General features: G+C 47.2%; 1 protein-coding gene across 1 annotated transcript in view; it reads right to left on the bottom strand.

The window, feature by feature from the left end:
* Nucleotides 1–22,307, bottom strand: part of LOC146813670 (solute carrier family 22 member 7-like) — a 255,518-nt gene that overhangs the window by 113,865 nt on the left and 119,346 nt on the right. The window contains exon 3 of the mRNA XM_085609483.1: nt 18,615–18,769. Coding sequence (XP_085465609.1) covers nt 18,615–18,769 — 155 coding nt within the window. The remainder of the gene's footprint in view (nt 1–18,614; nt 18,770–22,307) is intronic.

Genomic DNA, 22,307 nt, shown 5'->3' with positions numbered 1-22,307 from the left:
TTAATGGTTGTTAGAAATGGGGGTCTCTAGTTGGCAATGGCTGGCCACTGTCCAAGTAGGGACCCTTCTTCCTAAGTCAGAGTAAGCAGCCTACACCCTTTGATAACCCCTGCTCAACCCTGTGGTAATGTAGCAAGAGCAGCTAGGCTTATCTCAGAGGTAGTGTGTGAAGCATTTATGACAATACACAGTAATACAACGAGGAACACTACAAATAGACACCACTCAAGTAGTTATAAAAAATAGGTATTTTATATAGACTTAATCACAAGACCAATAACAGTAAAAATCCGCAGTATTAGAAAAATAGGGTTACTATAAAAATGCTGCAAAAATAGTTCAAGGTGCACAAAATGATGTTCTGTTCAATGCAGTGGTCTCTGCGACCCTTTTACTCACAAGGTATTTGGATTCTATAGCAAAGCAACAAAAAAATGTCGCTAAGAAGTTGTAGCGATAAATTTCCTCACGCTAACCAGCGATGCGTTGAATCCTTACCGCAAGGGAGGATGATGCGCTGGGTTGCGAGCAGGAGAAAGCGACAAACTTCTTCACGCTAAGCCGGTGATGCGATAAAATCCTTGCCGCTAAGGGAGGATGATGCACCGAGCCTGTTGCGTGTGCGATCTTGCTGCGATAGAAGAAAATGGCGCTCCGCGAGGGAGCGACGATCCTGATGCGATGCGTGGAAAATGCCGAACGCTCGGCGTCCGCGCTGCGATGAACTTGGTGTGATGATTTGGGGTTAGCGAGCGCTTTGGGGCACGCTAACAAGCAAGGCGACAATCTTCGGATCTTTAGCGAGCGTTTTCCGGCCCGCCGTCAGGCGATTCAATAACTTGGGTTAGCGAGCGTTTTCAGACCCGCTGACAGGCTCTGCGACGAGGGATAGAGGGCGTTTTCAGGCCCGCAGACAGGTGATGCGACGATCTTCGGGATAGAGGACGTTTTCAGGCCCGCTGATGGGTGATGTGATAATCTTCGGGGTTAGCAAGCGCTTTCAGGCCCGCTGACAGGTGATGCGACGATCTCCGGTAGCGAGCGCTCGGCGGCAGCAGAGCGACGACTTTTCTCACGCTCACCAGCTGCAGCAGCTCGCTAACGGGGGTTAGCGACAATTTTCAGCACTCTTTTCTCAGCAGTAGAACTAGAGGCCCTGGAACTCACAGGAGCCTCACCTGCAGATAGAAATCCTTGCTGGAAGGAAACAGGAGGCTGATGGTGGAGTTTGGTGTGCCTGAGACTCCTGCAGGAGGCTAGCTCTTTTCTAGCCCTTGGGTGATTGCTGTAGCAAAAATAAAAGTTCCTTTAAAGTCCTTTTCCTCTTCTTCCAAGTCCAGTAGTAACCACTGCAGGCCAGTCCAAGGAACAGCACACAAGCACAAGGACAGTCCTTCTGCAGATTCCTGTAGTTACACGGACAGAGGTTCTTCTTGTTGTCCAGGAGCAATACAAATTGCAGGGGTTTGGGCACAAATATTTATACCCCCCAAGTCTTTGTTCTAAGGAGCCACAAGTCTCTGAACCCAGCCAGAACCAGTTCTGCGCAGCCCTGGAGCACTTTGTTTACCAGGCTGCATCCTTCCTTTCAGAAAGAGGGGGTCTGCCTTCAGACGCACAGTGGGAGGTGGAGCCAGCATACACCTTGCCAGGCAGAGCCCTATTCAAGTGCAGGATCTACCCCTCCCCTCACACCAAGGCAGACCTCTCTATTCAACCTAGGTCTGACTCAGCCTGCCCTGTCCCTCCAAAACCAGACAGCCAATACACATAATAGCAGAGAACACTGGAAGGCTTAGGCAAGAAAGTACCTATACTCTAAAAATGGTAGTTTCAAACACAGAATATAAAAATAACCCTCACTAAAAGATGTATTTTAATATTCTGAGCTCAGGCATACTAAATTTGTTTTTCTACCGTGTTCAGTGGGTCAGTTAGGACTATAGAATGTAATAGCCAAAACCTCCCATTCTGGCCAATGGAGAACAGGTAGCCTTACAGTAGTGAAAAATGAAATTGGATGTAATTCACTACTAGGACATGCTACCCACATCCGAGCATGTCCTACCTTACACATACAATGCACCCTAACATAGGGGTGGCTTACATGATGCCAAGGGAAGGTGCAGGGGCCTGGAAGTGGGTGCACTTCACAGCCAAGATGGCAGTTCTGGACTGCACGCAGACACTGCAGTGGCAGGTCTGAGACACGCTTTACAAGCTGCTTCTGTGGGTGGCACAAACCAGTGCAAAAGGCCCACCAGCAGCATTCGGTTTACCAGCCCTGGGCACACATGGGCCACGCTACTAGGGACTAACAGGTAAACCAAATAAGCCAATCATGGATGTACCAATTCACATGTCATCTTTACAAAGGGAGCATTCGCGCTGTGGCACTGAATGGCAGTGGCACAGCGCCCAGAGCATCTATAACCAGCAAAAACAGAGGAGACACAGCGAAAAATGGAAAGGAGACTCACGCCAATGGTGCCAGGTCTAACAATGGTCACCTGGTTTAAGGCTCGATAGTCGATGCAAGCACGGAGGTCCCCTTCCTTCTCCAGGGACGAAGAAAAGGGGAGAGGAGGCGGGTGATTTAGAATGGTGGATAAATCCTTTAGCCAGATATTTGTCTAGGTATATTTTTAAGAAGTTGTTCTCCTTTTCCGTTAAGGCGTAAATACGGCTACAAGGAACCCGCGCCCCTGGTTCTAGATTGATTTGACAGTCAAATTCCCAATGAGGAGGAATAGTTTCTGCTTTTTGTTCATTGAAAATAACAGCAAATTCTTGATATTCATTTGGAAGACCAGTAAGGGTTGTGGCGATTATTTGCTTTTGAGATGATAAAGAGGTGGTTGTATGGGGTGCAGAAACATGACCTATACAAAACTTAGAGCAGTACTTGGACAGAAAGGTGACGGTTCGCTTACACCAGTCTATGGTGGGGTTTTGTTTTACCAGCCATGGGATGCCTAATATGACACTGTACTGGGGGGCATCTATAAAATCCAGTTGGCACTGTTCTTTATGCCCTGTGAGTGTCTCCATGACCAAGGAGATAGTGCTATGACAAAGGGGCCCAGAGGATAACGGGGAACCGTCAACAGCACAGACTTGTTCAATGATGTTTTTTCTTGTCGCAGGAATTCGGTGAGAGCAAGCAAATCCCCAATCACAGAAGTTTCCTGTGACCCCTGAATCGATTATGACTAGCACACTCTGGTGGTGAAAATTGGGACCAGATAAGAATACATTCAAAGTGACATGGGTGGTGGCAATCTGTTTGGTGTTGGCCACAGTACTCTTTCGGAAGTTTGGTGTTCTCCAATCTTTCTTAGGCTTCTTGGTGCAGTATTTCACAAAGTGGCCACTAAGGCCACAATACAGACAAAGGTTGTCGTGCCATCTTTTCTCGTTTTCGGTCTTGGAAAGGGGAGGTCGAACCGACCCAATCTGCATGGGTTCTTCGCTATCCATTATCGCATTGCGGAATAGTCGGGAGTTAGTACGGGGCAAAGGTGGGGGTACTCTGTTCTCGGCACGTTTCTTCTCCCTTCGTCGTTCTGCCAACTGTTGGTCTAATTAAAGAACCAGGTTTATGAACGCATTGCAGTCTCGAGGGCAGTTGACCACCTGAGCCAGCATATCTTTGAGTTCATCACGCAATCCTCTGTAGAATTATGATTAGGGCTCCCGGTTTTATGGTATTTATTTTTTTGCCATTTCCGTCTGTATTTATCCATATTTATTTTTTGGGCATTTTTTCTGTATTTATCCACATTTATTTTTGCCACAAGCAGAAGGCAACGCTCCAGCTAGTATTTTTCCACATTTATTTAAATTGACAATGCACACATGCATTTGGTTGTTCTTGGTCAACACAATACATTCTGTATTCACAATACATACACAATACATCTGAAAACTTTGCCATTCGCAGAATGTCCCAAATACGCTTAAAGTGCTATCACAAGCCATTTGTCTCAGAGCCTTGCAGTTTCTGTCATCTGCAGAGAGTGCTGTATCCTCTCCCCCACTGAACACAATACTGTCCCACTGAGATAAACTCACACTCCCTTCAGCTACAACCCAATTGTGCCCTGCTATAAACACCTAGAAGCAACTCTAGTCAAACTATGCACTAGACCAGAGTAATTTGCTGCCTGAAAAAAGTAACAACATTCTGGAAAAATCAAACACTCATAGGGAATACAACTTAAAGCTTTTACACTCATTATTCAGAAAGCTAAGGACATGAAAAGAAAAGTAGCGCTAGACTGGCAAACTCTGTAAGGTGGCGCTAATGTGTTTGGGTGTGAATAACACCAATCTGGCCACTTTGCGACGACTCTGTCTTGTTTTATTTAGTTATGTGTTTATTGTTCGTATTTTAAAACCTTTTTTCTCCTCCTGAGGCCGCGTTTTGGAATAGAAACATGTCAGGAAAAGACTTTTGTAAGACGTGTCCTCTTTTTTTGGATCCATTTCACTGGGGAACGAATGACGGAAAGGAGAGGAAAGAACAGTCACGGTTTTCTAAAAGTGAGGAGGAGCACGACAAAGAGAGGGAGGAAGAGGAATAAAGATGGGGGGCAGCAGAATTGGACACTGTCCTTGTCTTGTCCAGGCAAGAAGGAAGAGACAGCATGGCTATGGGCAATGCTGTCAGGTCACAAACGCTGCAAAGACTCTGTTTCTGAGTCTCACTTACACCCTCTTCCCTGTGTGTGTGTCTGACTGAGCCCTGCCTGCCAGCGCAGGATCCGGTTTCTTCTCTTCAGGCTGCCTACTACCCCCTGTCCACCCCAGGCGTGTCTGCGAGAGTGAGAGCTCAGCCCGAGCCAAGGGAGGGGGCTGAATGCGCTGTGTGTGAGAGTGATTCACTTCGCACAGGTGGGGCGCTGAGAACAATGCAGGCCTCCTGGCGCTAGCAGCCACAGATCATCCAGGAGATCAGGGCGCTGATCTCCTACCACAACCCCCCCATTGTGCAGGCACTTACTGAGCGTGGCGAGGCAACTCTGCTGGAGCACAGAAGCGCTGCAAAATGTGCTAGTATTTTCCCGTTTTTACATTTAAATACAGACAAAGGAAAACTTGTTTTCCGTCTGTATTTATATGTAAAAATCAGTTTAAACGGAAAACCGGGAGCCCTAATTATGATGCTCTTTTGTGTTACGGCCAGTGGGCCTCTACCACCAGTCTGTTAAATTGTGTGAGGTAAGCAAGGAGATCTCTGTTCCCTTGAAGTAGATCCAGTAGTTCGTAGTCTACTGTCTGTGTGGAAGTTCGTCAATCGAAAATGCACCTGAGATCCTGCTCAAACCGCTCAAAGGAATATAACACAGGATCATCATTGGGGACCAAGCTGCTGCTTTCCCAGATAGATATGAGAGAATGAAGGCTACTCTAGACTCGGGTGTTGGAAACACAGCTGGTCTACATAAAAAATGTAATTTACATTGTGTAAGAATAACATGTAATTTCTGAGGATCCCCTTGATAGTGCTCAGGGGGTGCCAAAGGAACCGCTATGTGTTGACATGCCTGTAAGTGAGAGGTATAAGTTCCACCCGTAGGAAGGCGAGATCCAGAGTCAGCTCCCCCATTCTGTACTCAATCTAACCTTTGGGTCATCCCTATTACATGTGACCGCAAGGTTTGGTTCTCCACTCGAGCCAACTGTACCTGTCGGAGATCCCTCAAGGTGTCGTTGAGAGTAGACACATCAAAAGAGCTGGACGCCATGCTGCCTGGGCAGGACAAGAATAATTTTTTTATTTTATTATTTTAGGGGCTTCTCATTCTATCAGGAGCCAATCTGGGAAGATGAACATTGGAGCACATTCTTCTCTCTGCTGGACACGCAGATGCAGCTGGACCCCAATAATCCCCAGAAATCATCCGAAGAACACTGAACCAGAGACACCAGTGCTCATCCGATAATCTCTAGGGAAGGGGGTTTGGGAAACAATAAACTAAAATAAATAGTTAAAACAAAAAGCTAAAATAAAGAAAGAAACAACTGGTGAGCGTTTGTGCCGGTGGAGAAGAAAACTCTGGGTCACCGACAAATCTGGGACATCTGTCCTAAAGCTAGGAATGAGTATAGAGACTAGCTCATGCAGCAGTAGTAAAAGACATCAATTGGAACTCAAAACATCAATGTCTTAAATCATGCATGAACTTCTGCACTGGATCACACGATAAAAGAGGTCTTTTAGAATGATTAGAATAAATCAGATCTGCACTCACACCATATTGCGCCAGAGATAACTACACACTCACACAATATAGTGCCAACAAAGGTTATACAGAAGCACACCATACATTCTTATTTCAAAGAGATAAGACATAATCTGTATCCTTCAGCTGAAGTATGTCCAAGACCTTCTTTCAGCGAGAAAAAACAGAGATGTAACAGGATAACAATAAACACTGCAATAATAATATACACTTCAGCAAGAATTAAGCACAAATTACATAAATTATATGAGGAGGGAATGACCAAAATCCAGGCAAGTAGCGTACAGTAAGCTGAGAGGGAAAAAGAGGGAACTGTGGAATAGGAAATGAAGTCAGGAAGTCTCTGACTGCAAAGAGTTTCGTGCGCAGTTACCCAAGATCTCCCCAATAACCAAAAATGAGCCGGGAGTCAAAACAATGGAATTCCAGTGAGCACAAGAGTTAAATGCAGCCCAAAAAGGATTTAGACTTATCTGCGAGTAGCAGCAGCAAGGATGTAACAGGACTCGTCCGACCAGCACCTGCAGAGAAGAGCCGTCACGCTGCAGGATCTTCAACAGGAAACTCAATGCGAAGCACTGAAGACGAGCCTGGGTGAGAGTTAAATACCTTTTGCCAGGCTGATGAGTCATGTAGGCTGCTGAGTCATGGAGGTTGCTGAGTCATGGAGGCTTGTTGAATCACGGAGGCTGCTGAGTCATGGAGGTTGCTGAGTCACGGAGGCTGCTGAGTCATGGTGTTACGGAGGCTGCTGATTCATGGAGGTTGCTGAGTCATGGAGGCTGGTGAGTCATGGGGGTTGCTGAGTCATGGAGGCTTGTTGAGTCATGGAGGCTGCTGAGTCATGGAGGTTGCTGAGTCGAACTCTGGCGTAGCCTGGGAAAGAAAGATAAGGAAAACACCACCACATACCGTAGCAGAGAATTAAAGAAATATGTCAGCTTTTCTTCCTTAGAGAACACGGGGAGTAATAGAGGGGGCAAGCCGAGGGCAAGAGGCATTATTGGGAACCTGCTAAGAGCCTCCATCCGACAGGCAGTCTTCCTAGGTAGGATGTAAGCGAATGAAATGCACCTAGCACTCTGGGGTTCACCATGAATAGTTCCCCCACTACTGCTGGAGTGCGGAAGGCCGTGGGCAGTCCGATGGATCCTGACAGCCTTTTAATGAATGGTATAACATCAGAGGGGCATATCAGTAAGGGCCGGCGATAATTATCGCTCAGCGTTCTTAGCGTGAGGATAATTATTGCCGGCCAACTCTGAATTTTATGGCAGAGATATCGTGCTATTAGCAACGCTTAGCTCCAAAGCGATAAAATTCTGAGCACAAGCTGCCAAATGTGCGATTATCGCTGGAAATCCAGCGATAATCATACAACTTTTGGCAATAGCTTGCTGATAGGGCCTCACATACTTAGCCATGATATCCACCTTCCATGGGATATCATGGTTAAGTGAGTTTCAAAGCAGGCGTAAGGAAAGTAGCAATAACAGAGGTTATCGCTACTTTTCTTGTCGCTATGCTGCTTTGCGTGAGGCTTGATAATAGGAGAAATGTCGCTTAGCGACATTTCTCCCGTTATCCTGGGGAGGAACGCCCACTTTGCATTCCATTAGACATTCAAAGATGGTCGTTAAGGGAAATGGTGATAAAGCAAGGTTTCACGCGATAGCGTGACCTTGCTAATCAGGCGATAAAATTATCACCGCTTTTCGTCCGAAAACGGACGCAAAAGCAGCGATAATTTTTTATCTCCTGCTTGCTGATATGCCTAAGAGTTCTTAAGATCCTTTCTACTAACACCCATGAATGTTTTCAAGGCTGTCACAGCTGGAAGGTTCCCAGGCCCATGTGTGATGTACTACTCCAGTCCAGATTTTTTTCTTTGAATTCTGGGATTTGTAGTCCTGTTTTGTAATGTAATAAACAGGACTACAAGTCACAGCATTCAAAGAACAAGCCTGAACTGGAGCAGTACATCTTGCATTGGCCCAGGAAACATGGCATGGCTGGCCCCTTAGAGACCATCAACCAACCTCCATGCCACCCTGTTCTCACTGCCCTGCCCCCGTTTTTAGGTCTCGCTGAGTCAGCGCGCATGTGCTGTGCTCAGAGAGACATTTAGTAGATGAGTTTTCAAAGTGCTGCTGGTTGGCCTAGCGCTTGCATTCACGTGAGCGTGCACGGGCGCAGCCGGACAAAATCTGTCTTTCACCCTCGCGATCGCGATCACTTTCACTTTCGCAAAAGTAAAGATATTGCAAAAAACATCCATTTCTTTACTTTTGCTATAATCGCAGTACCCGCGCTTTACTTGGAACATTAAAAGTAAAGCACGGGTGCCGCGATTATAGCAAAAGTAAAGAAATAGAAAAAGACATTGTTAGAATCGGGAGTCTCTGGTTGGCGCAGGTATGCACTTGCGACAAGCAGGGACCCTCTCCTCTAAGACAGGGCAAAGGATTACCCTCAGCGAATAACCCCTGCTCACCCTCTAGGTAGTGTGGCGTGAGCAGTCAGGCTAATCCCTAGAGTACATAAGGTTAAGCATTTATGATGTCCCACAACAATCACCAACCCACCACACAGAGACACCAGACTGTATTTATAAGAATAAAGCTCTTTATATATGGATTCTTCAGGCAGGCTTTAGTTAGAGTCTTTTGTCTTCAGACACGGTTCCAGTTACTTGTGATATGGTTATAATTTGGTCTTGGAATGCCACAGTTCTTGTTATTTCTTGGCTGGGTACAGTCTGCACCTCTTTAGGGGTTAGTGCGCGTCGCAGCGCCGTTTGTATGGGTCGTACCGCTGTTGGTACGCGTTGTACCACTGTTGGCACGTGGCGTACGCTCTTCGGGACGATCCCTACTACGCCTTACGCTTCCCGCGTGAGCAGGCATACGGGGTCGACGATCGGGAAGGCAGTACGGGCCGTACGGTTGGCTTGCGAGGACGCGTACAGTTCTCTGGGGAAGTAGTCGTACGTTGGGGGTCCGATAGCACACAGTTCCTTACCCTGCAGCCGTACGCTGCTAGTACGCTTGGATGTCAGACACGCACAACTTAACTACGCTCCAGCCATACGCTGGGGGTTCTAACAGCGCACAGTACCTTATTTCTTTACGGGGGTTCGAGGCGGCCTCGGCAGTGGTCGAGGCGGCGTCCCACGTCGCGGTGCAGTCCCATTTTGCAGAGGGCAGCGATGCGTTGTGGGGCGCCTCTGGACTCCGATGCTCGTCACGATGTTGCAGAAGGCGGGCGCGGCGGCTTGGGGGTGAATTCAGCGGCGAGGCGCTGCCAGCAGGGTGTCGTCCAGTAGAGGCGAACTCTGGTGTGGGGCGATCGTTGCGGTGGGCTCTACGGCTCGGGGGCCACAGAGGCTCGGTGCTTGGACCAGACGGTCCCTTCTTGCCTTGCGAGCTCCGGCTTGAGGGGGCAGCAGCTTGCGATGCTCAGGCCAGGCGGGGCAGGCCGTTACGGTGCTCACTGTGGCACAGTCGTGCAGGGGTCACGTTGCTCGGCGGGATGAGGGCACACCGGTTCTCAGAGTGCGGGACAGGTTCCCAGTCGCACTCAGGTCTCTGGAGTCAGCGCTGAAGGGGGCAATTCACCAGCAGCAGCTTCCTTTCTTCAAGGGAGGGGTAGCGCCCACTGTTCCTGGGGCGCAGTTCAGGGGGCAAGTTCACAAGCAAGCCCTTGGAGATTGTTCATAAGGCACAAGTTGATTATAAAGTCTTTCTCAGTCTTTTCCTCTCCTTCCTGCAGCAAGGCACCCACCACAGGCCAGTCTCTCAGGCTTAGAGACAGTACTCCTCCATGCAGCTTTCTCAGGTCCTTCTCTTCGGGCAGAGTTTCTTCTTGGCATAAACAGGATCTGATTTCTTAGGAGCAGGGCTCCTTCTTTTATACACAGTTTCTTTTGTTCTTTGTGACCAGGGGGCCTGCGCCTGGCTCAGTCCGGTTTTGGAGCACTTTGTTGTGGTGACTCTGCTCTTTGCTTTCAGCGCAGAGGGCAGAGACATCAGCCGCTCCACAGGGGGCGGAGCCAGCATTGTGGTGGCAGAGCACAGCCCTATTCAGAGTCAAGATGTACTCCTCCCACCCATCCTGGTGTAATCTCTCAACTCGCCACCTGGCAGCCAACCTGTCTCCTGGAATTCCCCAGCCCTGGCCCTCACTGAAACTAGGCAGCACACACACACACAGCAGAGGCGGACTGAAATGGTTAGGCGAGTAAATACTAACTTTCTAAAAGTAGTATTTACAAACAGAGGATATTAAAATAAACTTTACTAAAATAAGTATTTTATTATTCTGAGTTCAGGCATACTAAACATGACTTTATACCATGCTCTCTGAGTCCGCTGGGATTATAGAGTGTAATAATTCCAGCAGCCCATTCTGGCCTATGGAGAGCAGGTAGCCTTACACTAGTGAAAAATGAAAAGGGCTGTAATTCACTATTAGGACATGCCACACACATCAGGGCATGTCCTACCTTATGCGTACAATGCACCCTGCCCTTGGGCCTACCAGAGGGGTGACTAACATGTAGTTAAGGGAAGGTTTAGGGAATGGCAAGTAGGTGCACTTGCGCAGTAAGCATGACAGTACCAGACTGCACGCAGGTTCTGCAATGGCAGACCTTAGACACATTTTACTAGGCCGCTTCTGTGGGTGGCACAACCAGTGCTGCAAGCCCAACAGCAGCATTTGTATTTACAAGCCCTGGCACTCCTGGTGCACTTTACTAGGGACTGATAGTAAACCAAATAGGCCAAACATGGACACCAATCAATGTAGCAATTTACAATAGGGAAAACATATGCACTTCAGCACTGATCGGCAGTGGTAAAGTGCCCAGAGTCATAAAACAGCCAACAGGTCAGAAAATATATAGGAGGAAGGCAAACAAAACAAGCATTATACGAGTTTGAGCTATTGGCATTATAAATGACAGTGCCTTTTATTTATGTTTTAAAAAAAACAAACTTAAATAAAAAGCATTGTCATTTACAATGCCAATAGCTCAAACTCCTATAAATGCGAGACCTATTGCATTGCAAATGCTTGTCTATAGCTCTCGCCAGAGCAGCGCTAAAGCGCTGGCTCAGGCGAGACCTAAAAATCACTGGGTACATGTGCAACGTGGGAGACCAAATGCCGCCCCTGGGGCTGAAAGGAACAGGGCCAAGAAAGATCGACAGCAAATGTTAGGTGTCGAAACGACTCTAGCAACGTGAAAATACTCGAGAGATGAGGGCACTCGTACGGATACAATAAAGAGGCACAAATTATTATAAACATCCCATTGATTCAGCAGTTAGAATACATTGATAGCCACGAAAAACATTAATGGAAATAAAATGTGGAGCATTTTCTAAAAGAAGTTGCTTGGCAACCGAGGTTTTGCCATCTGTACATTGTAAATGAGGGTCCGTGGACTCATCACAGCACAACCTTGGGCACAAACCTACCTGCCTGGGGTCGGAATAATTATGAGCCTCAAATAAAACTGAATCGAGACAAATAGTTCAGACTAACATGGCAAGATGGGCACAGCTGCCTGTTTCAGCGGGCTCTAGCGAAAGTTTCTTTCCCAGCGGCCCAATCCTAGCCTTTGCCAGCGCAGTGCTAAAGTAAGAGTTGATGAGGGCTACGACGGCTTTAATGAGAAATGCGTTTTGAATCCGCTCCTTGAATAAAGCAGGAGGTCAATATTGAGTGGGGACTCTGACATTTTTGCTCTTGTTCACAACAGAGATACAAACTCCACCAGTGATAACTGTTGTGGGCACCAGGACCCTGAGGGCACTGCTTACCGGGCAGCTGGTGGGGGAATCAGGAAGTGGTGGGCACAGGAAGAGGGGGCGCAGGGGGACGAGGGACAGAAGGGGGGGGGACGACATAGACGTAGGCCTGCACAGGCTGTGCTGAGGGCATACATGTAAAGCTAAGACTAAAGAAGCTGGCACCACTCACCTGGCTCCTATGTGCTCCTTCGCCATTCGTGACACCAAGAACATTATTTACAATTTTGATATTGCTACTATAGCTCCAAGAGATACAATTGAGATCTAAATTAAATTACAGGTTGTAAGTGCTTTTCATTATATTACACCAGGCAATCACTGTGTTGTGAGGCAGGTTTGGCAACGGGTGGTGATATAGTTAGAAAACCTTGTAGAATTTGGAAGTTCCTTCTGAGAAGACCGAGTTTTCAGAATACACCTGGTGTGGCAGGAGTTGTTTTCCACGGTGAATCAATAATCCATATTAATGAGAGTATTGTAGGTACAAAGGTTTATTCTCCTAGTGATACTTGCTACACCAGCTGATTGTCCATTGGTGGTCCTGGCCTTAGCAGCCGTGATAGAACACCATGGAGCTGATCTTCTCGCCACTATAGTGACACTGTGGAGAAAATGTAATCGAGCACATTTTCTGTTGTGTTAATTGCAGTAAGAAGTTGTTAGGGATTGTCAGTCAGACTGCTGAGAAATCTGAGAGTAGTTATGCCTTCCGTATGCCCAGATCTACGTTGCTGCTTGCCATTAATTACATCATCAGCAATAGCACAGCGCAAACGCCGATCCCAGAACGAAGTACTCATCACACCCTCAGGAAACTATAGACTGTTCTGCCTGAATTCTATTTTCTCTTTTGAAAAGACACCTAACTTGTGGCCTCCTGTTTGTTGTTAGCCGAACCCCAGGTGATTAAATGGAAATGATTCCTTAAAGTTTAGTTGAATCTTAGCCAGGCCACATTGCGACTGTCGACTCGTATCTTTGTGTCGCACAAGTTGGTTCACCTGTAGCGTTAACCTTGCAGTCAAGTGAATGCAGACGTGTGTTCTTTCGGCCGGATGGGTGGTAAAGCAGTACAAAAGGAGGAGGCGTCATTAACAAAGAGTCACATGAGACAGCTGAGACCGTGAAGTTTCCGGTTAGGTGACCTTTGATCCACCCCTTCTAAATGACTCTTGGCTGCATTAATGCTTTAAAGCTGTGCTTGCGCGGTCTACCGAGGGTAGCATGGAACACTCAAACATTCAACCTCCCAAACATAGCAGTTCTGCCTCGTCCCTGGCCAGTATGTGAAGCAGGCCTTCATGATGTTTCATCAACCTATATTTGATGCTGCTGCATTCACCGTCATCAGCCCAGTGCAGGGGTATGCTCGCCAGAGAAGGCTGTGATGTGGCCTGTCCTGCCCCCATATACAGCGACTGAGGCTGTGTTCATTTTCACCTGAGCTCATTAGCCGGCTCACTGCACCCCTGAAGGTCGGACGCGAATGCTTGATGTAAGCACCAGTTTCGTCCCTTCATACTGCAAGCCATTTGTCCTGCCCTGGCTTCGCCACCTTTAGGAGACTCACACACATAGGAGCCCTTCCTGTGATGTCACGTGCCACCATAAAGATAACAGGGACGTGGTGAGCCACTATTAAATATGGCTACAGAAGGGTTGTATAAAGAGCGACCAAAACACACAACTCACGTTTGTTCTGTAAATACTCCTGACGCTACTAAGAACAAATAAAATGCTGTACGTGCTTCTATGTAGCTTTTTATGGCACTTTCTCTAGAAAATACAGTTTTCATTTCAACTTTCAAGTGATCGAATACGCAAGTTTAAGATTTAGTAAGAATACGATACAAAGCTTGGCAAGCCATTTTAAGCAAATAGGGAACCTCTATGTCTATATCTCTTCAGATCAAAAGAGTCATTGGCAAAACCAATTGATCTCGCCTTATTAACCTATTGGCTTTGCCGATGCTGTATAGCACCGTCAAGAAAAGAAAACAAGCGTTGGCCGCGCGCGAGCGGCCGAAGACGCAAAATGTGGTGGGGGAGGGGGAAAAGCGGGAGTTGTGTGTGCGCGTGCGTCATCGCGATCGCTCTGAAAGCGAAAGTGATCGCGATGACGCACACGAGTTTTCAAAGTGCTGCTGGCGGCCGGCTGCGCGCGTGCACTATCCCGTGAACGCAAGCGTTAGGCTAGCCAGCAGCACTTTGAAAATCCCACATACAAAATGTCTCTTCGAGCCAGCGCATGACAGAGAAACGTCCTGTCCAGATCTCAGCCAGTCGATAACTGCCTTCCCAGAACCCCACCAACCATGACCTAGACATGGTTCTACCATAGAATCATGCAATTAAAGAGACAACACATATTAGCATCTAACATGGAATACTACACGCTGGGGCTCAGCGAGACCTAAAAAGTTCAGGGATGACCCTGCAGAAAGGGCCAAGTCCAACAGACATCTATTTCTTTACTCTTACAATAATCGCGGCACCCGCGCTTTACTTTTAATGTTCAAAGTAAAGCGCCGGTGCCGCGATGCTTGTTGTGTGTAGCTAGAGGTTAAAAGCGGCGATGGCTGGCATGCCATACATACTAATAATATGTTATATTTTTGCAGAGCGCTTACTTCTGTTCAGTGACGCTTTAAATAGTAAATAATAAAATATAAAATACTTGCATTTGTAAGCCTCTTGATTGGCTGGAACGTCTCAGCTTTGCACAGAGATTGCTAACACGTGTCATTATCCAGGTCAACCTTTGACAACCTTACGAAGATGAATGGCTGAGTCGGTGCGCCCGGATGCAAGGCTGTGACATGAGAGATGCGCACAGATCCAGCTCGGCTGTAAGCTTCGGGCCTGCCGAGCTGCCTTACCCTTGGATACCAGCAGGCTAAGCCTTTTCCGGAAGCATCCTTACTTTCTTGTGACGAAGCCATGGAACGACTTGGCATGGGGCCGCAGTGCAGCAGAAGGGGGGCCTGCGTCTCCGAGGACCACTGGAGTGGCAGCTGTTTCAGCATGGCCCAGGACTGCATTTCTCCTTCCGTGTACGTTTCCATTGCTGGCAGCCCCCTCCCCCCCCCCGGCGGGGCCTTTCTGCTGCCAACAGTGACGTGAGAGTCGATGTGCTACCTCAGAACAGACATGGGGAGCTTTGATAGCAGGAAAACTGCGCGCTGACTGTATCCTGGACTTTGTATGCTCACTTGTGTCACAGTTATCACTCTTGGTAAAGCAAGGACTCTATTGTTCCGGAAGCTTCTGTCATTTCCATTCAGCTTCAGCTTTGAACTATTGTCCGGGTGAGGTGGGGACGTCACTTTCGAAGCCCACAGCATCCCCAGCGCGTGATCCTTCCATCAGCACAGACTGACCCCATTGGGGCAAATAAAAAGGTTCGGTTAAACGCGTACTTGGTTCCGTTTGAACATGGACTCACCAAAATACCTGGGGGAGGAGAAGTGATTCCACGCACAACCCGTGACCTTAATGGCGTCACAGTGAGGGGCCTCATACCACCTTTGACGCTGAATCTATCCCAGGAAGTGTTGTGACAGAACCCTAGTTCTAATGACATGGAATTAACATCGCTGAAGTTTAAAATAACTGTAGGATTATTATTTTTTTTAAAAACACAAAACAATGGGGTTTTTTATCCGTCCAAAAGTATGGTGCTGACATGATTTTTGAAAGTGATGGGGAATACTTACCCTGAATGGTAGCGAATGAGCAAAATGAGTGAGTCTGACTTCTTGTAACTGCGTTTGAGGGCAGTTCTCCCTCGAGAAGGTTTAGAAAAAAATAGTCAAATAGTCCATTTAATAGGAAAGTTTTCACATAAATTTGCTCAAAAGCCATAGACTCTATAGAGGCAATAATTACATTTTCGAGCTCTTTGTGGTGTGCCGAGCCAATAAAATAAGATGCTCTCCACGAGTTGACCTGGCTTTTGTTTTTTTTCAATATGTGCTCTTGGTACCCCGTTATGTCATGACCATTCATTTTGTTAGGGTTGCCCCGCCACATGCCACAATTGTCCTCCCTTTTGCACAGAATCATCTCCAATGTGCCAGCGTCAGCATTTTGCCAAGATTTTCCTCAACTACGCCAGCGCCAGCATTTTTCAAGGGTGCATCATATGCCCAAAATTACCGGTGCCAGTGCCAGAACTTATTTACAGGTGCCTGTAATGCTAAGAATTACCTTCAGTATGCAGGCACGAGTCCTTTGCAATGGGCGCCTCTATAAACCAAGAGTTACCTTCAAGTATGCCAGGGCCAATGGCAGACTTGGAAGCTTAGCACCACATTCTTATTCAAGCTCACTTACATTCACTCACACTCATCCTCACTCACACTTATCCATTCTCAGTCACTTACATATTCTCAGACAATCATTTTCACTCATTTGCGCTCACCCTCACTAATTCTTATTCTGTCATTAAGATTTCTCACTCACACTTACTTGCACTTATTCATATTCTCAATTCCTCATTTTCATATTTCACTCAGTAATTCCCACTCATTCATTTGCACTTGCTCACTTTCAGCCACCTTCAGCTTTACTCATTCATACTTTCTCACTCACTTCCTCTCACAGTTACTCATTCTCACCTATTCTCACTCAATCTGACTCACGCATTCTCACTCACATATACTCTCACTGTCCCTCACTCTCGCACATTCTCGCTCATGCTCATTCTCACTCACACTCAGTAACACTCATTTTTACTCATTCATTTTTAGACACCAAGTCCCTCCGTTTCAGTGCCTTTTACTCTCTCTCACTCTCACTCGCTCGGATTTATTTTGACTCACTGACAATCAAGGCAACTCGTAATGAAGGCCTGAGTGTTTACACCTGGTGTCTCCAATGAGTAGCTTGTGAGCTACGGGTAGTACTCCAGCAGCCTGTGAGTAGCTCTCCGGCATATAGTCCATACTGAGAAGCTTTGCATTTAACAGTGACACCGGCAACTGCAACCCCTAGTGCGAGGTAGATGATCAGGGCTGCACTTCAATAATGCAAAAGCTCCCACATCTACATTTAAAACAAGCATTGGCATAGACAATAGGTCTCGCCTTTGGGACCTTATGAGTGTTTAGCCATGCAACAGTTGATGTTGAGCCAAGGATATTGTGCTGCATAACTAACAGCCTCATGCATCAAGCCAAAATCCAGTCGGTAAAATACCGATTCGCTAATAGCTCCCGGTATTGAGTTAAAAATACCCAATCCCAATGCATCAACCCAAAAGCAAAAATCGCTATTTAAGGAATCCTTAAATAGCGATTCCTTAAATAGCGATAGCATTTAAGGAATCCCAAATTGAGATTCCTTAAATTAAGGAATCTCAATTTGGGATTCCTTAAATGCAATGCATGAAAGTTAAAAAATTAGCGATTTCGCTAATAGGGGGAGCAAATTACCATGAAGATGAACTGCATGGTAATTTGCTAAAAGTTTGAAAAATGCACTTTTGTGCATTTTTCAAAGTTTCATATTGCGCACACACATGCCCTTAGAGCATGTGTGTGTGCAACATATGTGCACATATCAATTTCAGGGGTGCAATGGGGTGTCATTTTGACACCCTTGCACCCTTGAAATTGCATGAGCAATTTGCGAGAACCTACTGGTACTCGCTATTTGCTCATGCAATCTCCAATTCATTCCTATGGGCCTGGAGGCCCATAGGAATGATTGGGATGGCATTCCTTAATTGCTACTCGCAATTTGCTAGTAGCAATTAAGGAAAGTTAAGGAATCGCTATTTGAATAGCGATTCCTACATGCATAGCCTTTTGCTATTCCTTATTAGCGAATCCTTATTTTTCGCTAATAAGGAATCGCAAATGCCAATGTTGATGCATATGCCCCTATGCCATTTATTTATCTGTTTTCAAAACCAACGCATAAATAAAAAAGTTTGTCATTTACAATACCAATAGCTCCAACTTACGCAAAAGGCGAGACCATTGCATTGTAAATGCTTGTTCCTATTTTCTGCAGCGCACATAGAATGAGGAAAATGCCTCTCGTGAATGTTTTGTGCAGGAAGGGGTACCATTCCCTGCCACTAACATAGACTACCTTGTACTATGGTGCAAGGGTGCCTGAGTTAGCGCGCGGCTGCAAATTGTGTGCCGGCTGAAAGGACAGGAATGCATTGTATCTTGTAAATACGGTGCTATGCCCTTTTGAATTGGTCTAGTGAAGCACCGCAAAAATACTTGCGGCGCTGCCCTACGCCAATATTTTGTAAATGAGACCCCTACATTACGAATGTAATGGGAAGGGCCCCTGGAGGAGCAGGTGGGCACACTTTGAACGTGTGTCCTTTCACACGGAAGTGGACCCCATGTTTTTCAGCTGAGCACGGCGCCCTGGTCAGCTGCCCACATTGCCCTTGCCTAGCGCCGGCCCTGGGCGATAATCATTTTTAATATTTGCACTTTTTAGTGATGACCAAAAAACTGGAGGCTCTGAAAGTGACCCGTTTTACAGTCATCATCCTACTCTCGCCCACCCCTTCACTTACACATAGCCAAAGTGATGGTGGAAAATCCGGAAAGTGACACCCCCGAAAGGGACCTGAAGACGGCAAGCATGGGGTAATTGATGGAGGCTGCGGCGGCCGTCCCGAACACCAGTGTGAGCACATAGCAGACCAGGAGCATCGGGCGCCGGCCGTACCTGGGGGGAAACACACCAAAGCAAGATCACTTAGAACAGTCTGAGGGGTCATAACAGAGGCCTTCCTCATAACAGAGCATATGGGTCAGGGCCCTCCCAGGACTCAACAATGTACAGTGACTGTCAACTTACTACCTGGCTACAGACCTGGATAATGGCACACTTCAGAGCATTAAAATACATCTTTACATGCGTTGCATTGAACACAAGGTGTTCACTTTTACCCAGCTCAATGGTATTTATAAGAAATTGGAGAATTAGTTGAAGAGGATAAGAAGACACCTCAACTAATAATGACAAACCTTGTCAGGGTGAGTTATGAAAGCCACTAAATAAACCTGTGCTCAACACCCCACCCCCAGTAGCTACAGAACAGTCAGGGTTAAGGTAGCGGCAATGTGTAAAATATTTATGCAGTACTCAAACTGTAATTTAGTGAAAACACAACACAAGAAAAATCTCACACCAATTTAGAAAAATTGAGAACATTTTAATGTATAAAATGACATGAAAATGACAAAAATCCCATTAGTAGAACAGTAGTTTTGAATTTTTTACAGTTTGGACTTAAAAATGAGAAAAAGCGCTTAGCTAGACCCGCGGGCAACTGGTCGACACTGGACCGGGGCATGGGTAACATTGAAGGCCTACTGTGGTGGAACACGGTCCGCATACATCGACCATGTCCCAGCCCAACTTAGTCACAAATTTACTTTCTCACTTTGTTGGGTTCATGGTATTTCGAACATTTGTGCTAATTCAAAGTGAGGAACGTTTTACAGATGTCTTTAAGGTTTGGGATGAAAGATATCCCCAACCAACTGTAGAAACACCATGTCCTATGATGTTATTGGCAGCCATTACGGAGAGTTGAGAAGCCTCCCATTTCCACCACTGGACAACACGTTATAAGACTCCAGTCACCTCTTTACCTGCAGTGTCGGGGACAGGTACACCTTTGTCTACATTGAATAAAGTGCATCGGGCTGCGCTAGCGGTGACAGGCACATCTGTGTTTATAATGGATAGAGTGCATCGGGCTGCGCTAGCGGTGACAGGCACACCTCTGTTTATAATGGCAAGAGTGCATCGGGCTGCGCTAGCGGTGACAGGCACACTTCTGTTAATAATGGAAAGAGTGCATCGGGCTGCGCTAGCGGTGACAGGCACACCTGTGTTTATACTGGATAGAGTGCATCGGGCTGCGCTAGCGGTGAAAGGCACACCTGTATTTATAATAGATAGAGTGCATCGGGCTGCGCTAGCGGCGGCAGGCACACCTGTATTTATAATAGATAGAGTTCATCGGGCTGCGTTAGCGGTGATAGGCACACCTGTGTTTATAATGGATAGAGTGCATCGGGCTGCGCTAGCGGTGATAGGCACACCTGTGTTCATAATAGATAGAGTGCATCGGGCTGCGCTAGCGGTGATAGGCACACCTGTGTTTATAATGGATAGAGTGCATCGGGCTGCGCTAGCGGTGATAGGCACACCTGTGTTCATAATAGATAGAGTGCATCGGGCTGCGCTAGCGGTGATAGGCACACCTGTGTTCATAATAGATAGAGTGCATCGGGCTGCGTTAGCGGTGATAGGCACACCTGTGTTCATAATAGATAGAGTGCATCGGGCTGCGCTAGCAGTGGCAGGCACACCTGTGTTTATAATGGATAGAGTGCATCGGGCTGCGCTAGCGGTGACAGGCACACCTGTGTTCATAATAGATAGAGTGCATCGGGCTGCGCTAGCGGTGGCAGGCACACCTGTGTTCATAATGGATAGAGTGCATCGGGCTGCACTAGCGGTGACAGGCACACCTGTATTTATAATAGATAGAGTGCATCGGGCTGCGCTAGCGGTGACAGGCACACCTCTGTTTATAATGGCAAGAGTGCATCGGGCTGCGCTAGCGGTGACAGGCACACTTCTGTTTATAATGGAAAGAGTGCATCGGGCTGCGCTAGCGGTGACAGGCACACCTGTGTTTATACTGGATAGAGTGCATCGGGCTGCGCTAGCGGTGAAAGGCACACCTGTATTTATAATAGATAGAGTGCATCGGGCTGCGCTAGCGGCGGCAGGCACACCTGTATTTATAATAGATAGAGTTCATCGGGCTGCGTTAGCGGTGATAGGCACACCTGTGTTTATAATGGATAGAGTGCATCGGGCTGCGCTAGCGGTGATAGGCACACCTGTGTTCATAATAGATAGAGTGCATCGGGCTGCGCTAGCGGTGATAGGCACACCTGTGTTTATAATGGATAGAGTGCATCGGGCTGCGCTAGCGGTGATAGGCACACCTGTGTTCATAATAGATAGAGTGCATCGGGCTGCGCTAGCGGTGATAGGCACACCTGTGTTCATAATAGATAGAGTGCATCGGGCTGCGTTAGCGGTGATAGGCACACCTGTGTTCATAATAGATAGAGTGCATCGGGCTGCGCTAGCAGTGGCAGGCACACCTGTGTTTATAATGGATAGAGTGCATCGGGCTGCGCTAGCGGTGACAGGCACACCTGTGTTCATAATAGATAGAGTGCATCGGGCTGCGCTAGCGGTGGCAGGCACACCTGTGTTTATAATGGATAGAGTGCATCGGGCTGCGCTAGCGGTGAAAGGCACACCTGTATTTATAATAGATAGAGTGCATCGGGCTACGTTAGCGGTGATAGGCACACCTGTGTTCATAATAGATAGAGTGCATCGGGCTGCGCTAGCGGTGGCAGGCACACCTGTGTTTATAATGGATAGAGTGCATCGGGCTGCGCTAGCGGTGACAGGCACACCTGTGTTCATAATAGATAGAGTGCATCGGGCTGCGCTAGCGGTGGCAGGCACACCTGTGTTTATAATGGATAGAGTGCATCGGGCTGCACTAGCGGTGACAGGCACACCTGTATTTATAATAGATAGAGTGCGTCGGGCTGCGTTAGCGGTGATAGGCACACCTGTGTTCATAATAGATAGAGTGCAACGGGCTGCGCTAGCGGTGACAGGCACACCTCTGTTTAAAATGGATAGAGTGCATCGGGCTGCGCTAGCGGTGACAGGCACACCTGTGTTTATAATGGAAGAGTGCATCGTGCTGCGCTAGCGGTGACAGGCACACCTGTGTTTATACTGGATAGAGTGCATCGGGCTGCGCTAGCGGTGACAGGCACACCTGTGTTTATGATGGATAGAGTGCATCGGGCTGCGCTAGCAGTGACAGGCACACCTGTGTTTATAATGGATAGAGTGCATCGTGCTACGCTAGCGGTGACAGGCACACCTGTGTTTATACTAGATAGAGTGCATCGGGCTGCGCTAGCGGTGACAGGCACACCTGTGTTTATATTGGATAGAGTGCATCAGGCTGCGCTAGCGGTGATAGGCACACCTGTGTTCATAATAGATAGAGTGCATCGGGCTGCGCTAGCGGTGACAGGCACACCTCTGTTTAAAATGGATAGAGTGCATCGGGCTGCGCTAGCAGTGACAGGCACACCTGCATTATTGGAACTACTGCAGATTTTGTATTTAACAGCATTTC

Source organism: Triturus cristatus, chromosome 6 (assembly GCF_964204655.1).
Source record: "Triturus cristatus chromosome 6, aTriCri1.1, whole genome shotgun sequence".
NCBI lineage: Eukaryota > Metazoa > Chordata > Amphibia > Caudata > Salamandridae > Triturus > Triturus cristatus.
The sequence above is the reverse complement of the archived record's forward strand: the minus strand, read 5'-3'. Positions and strand labels throughout refer to the sequence as shown.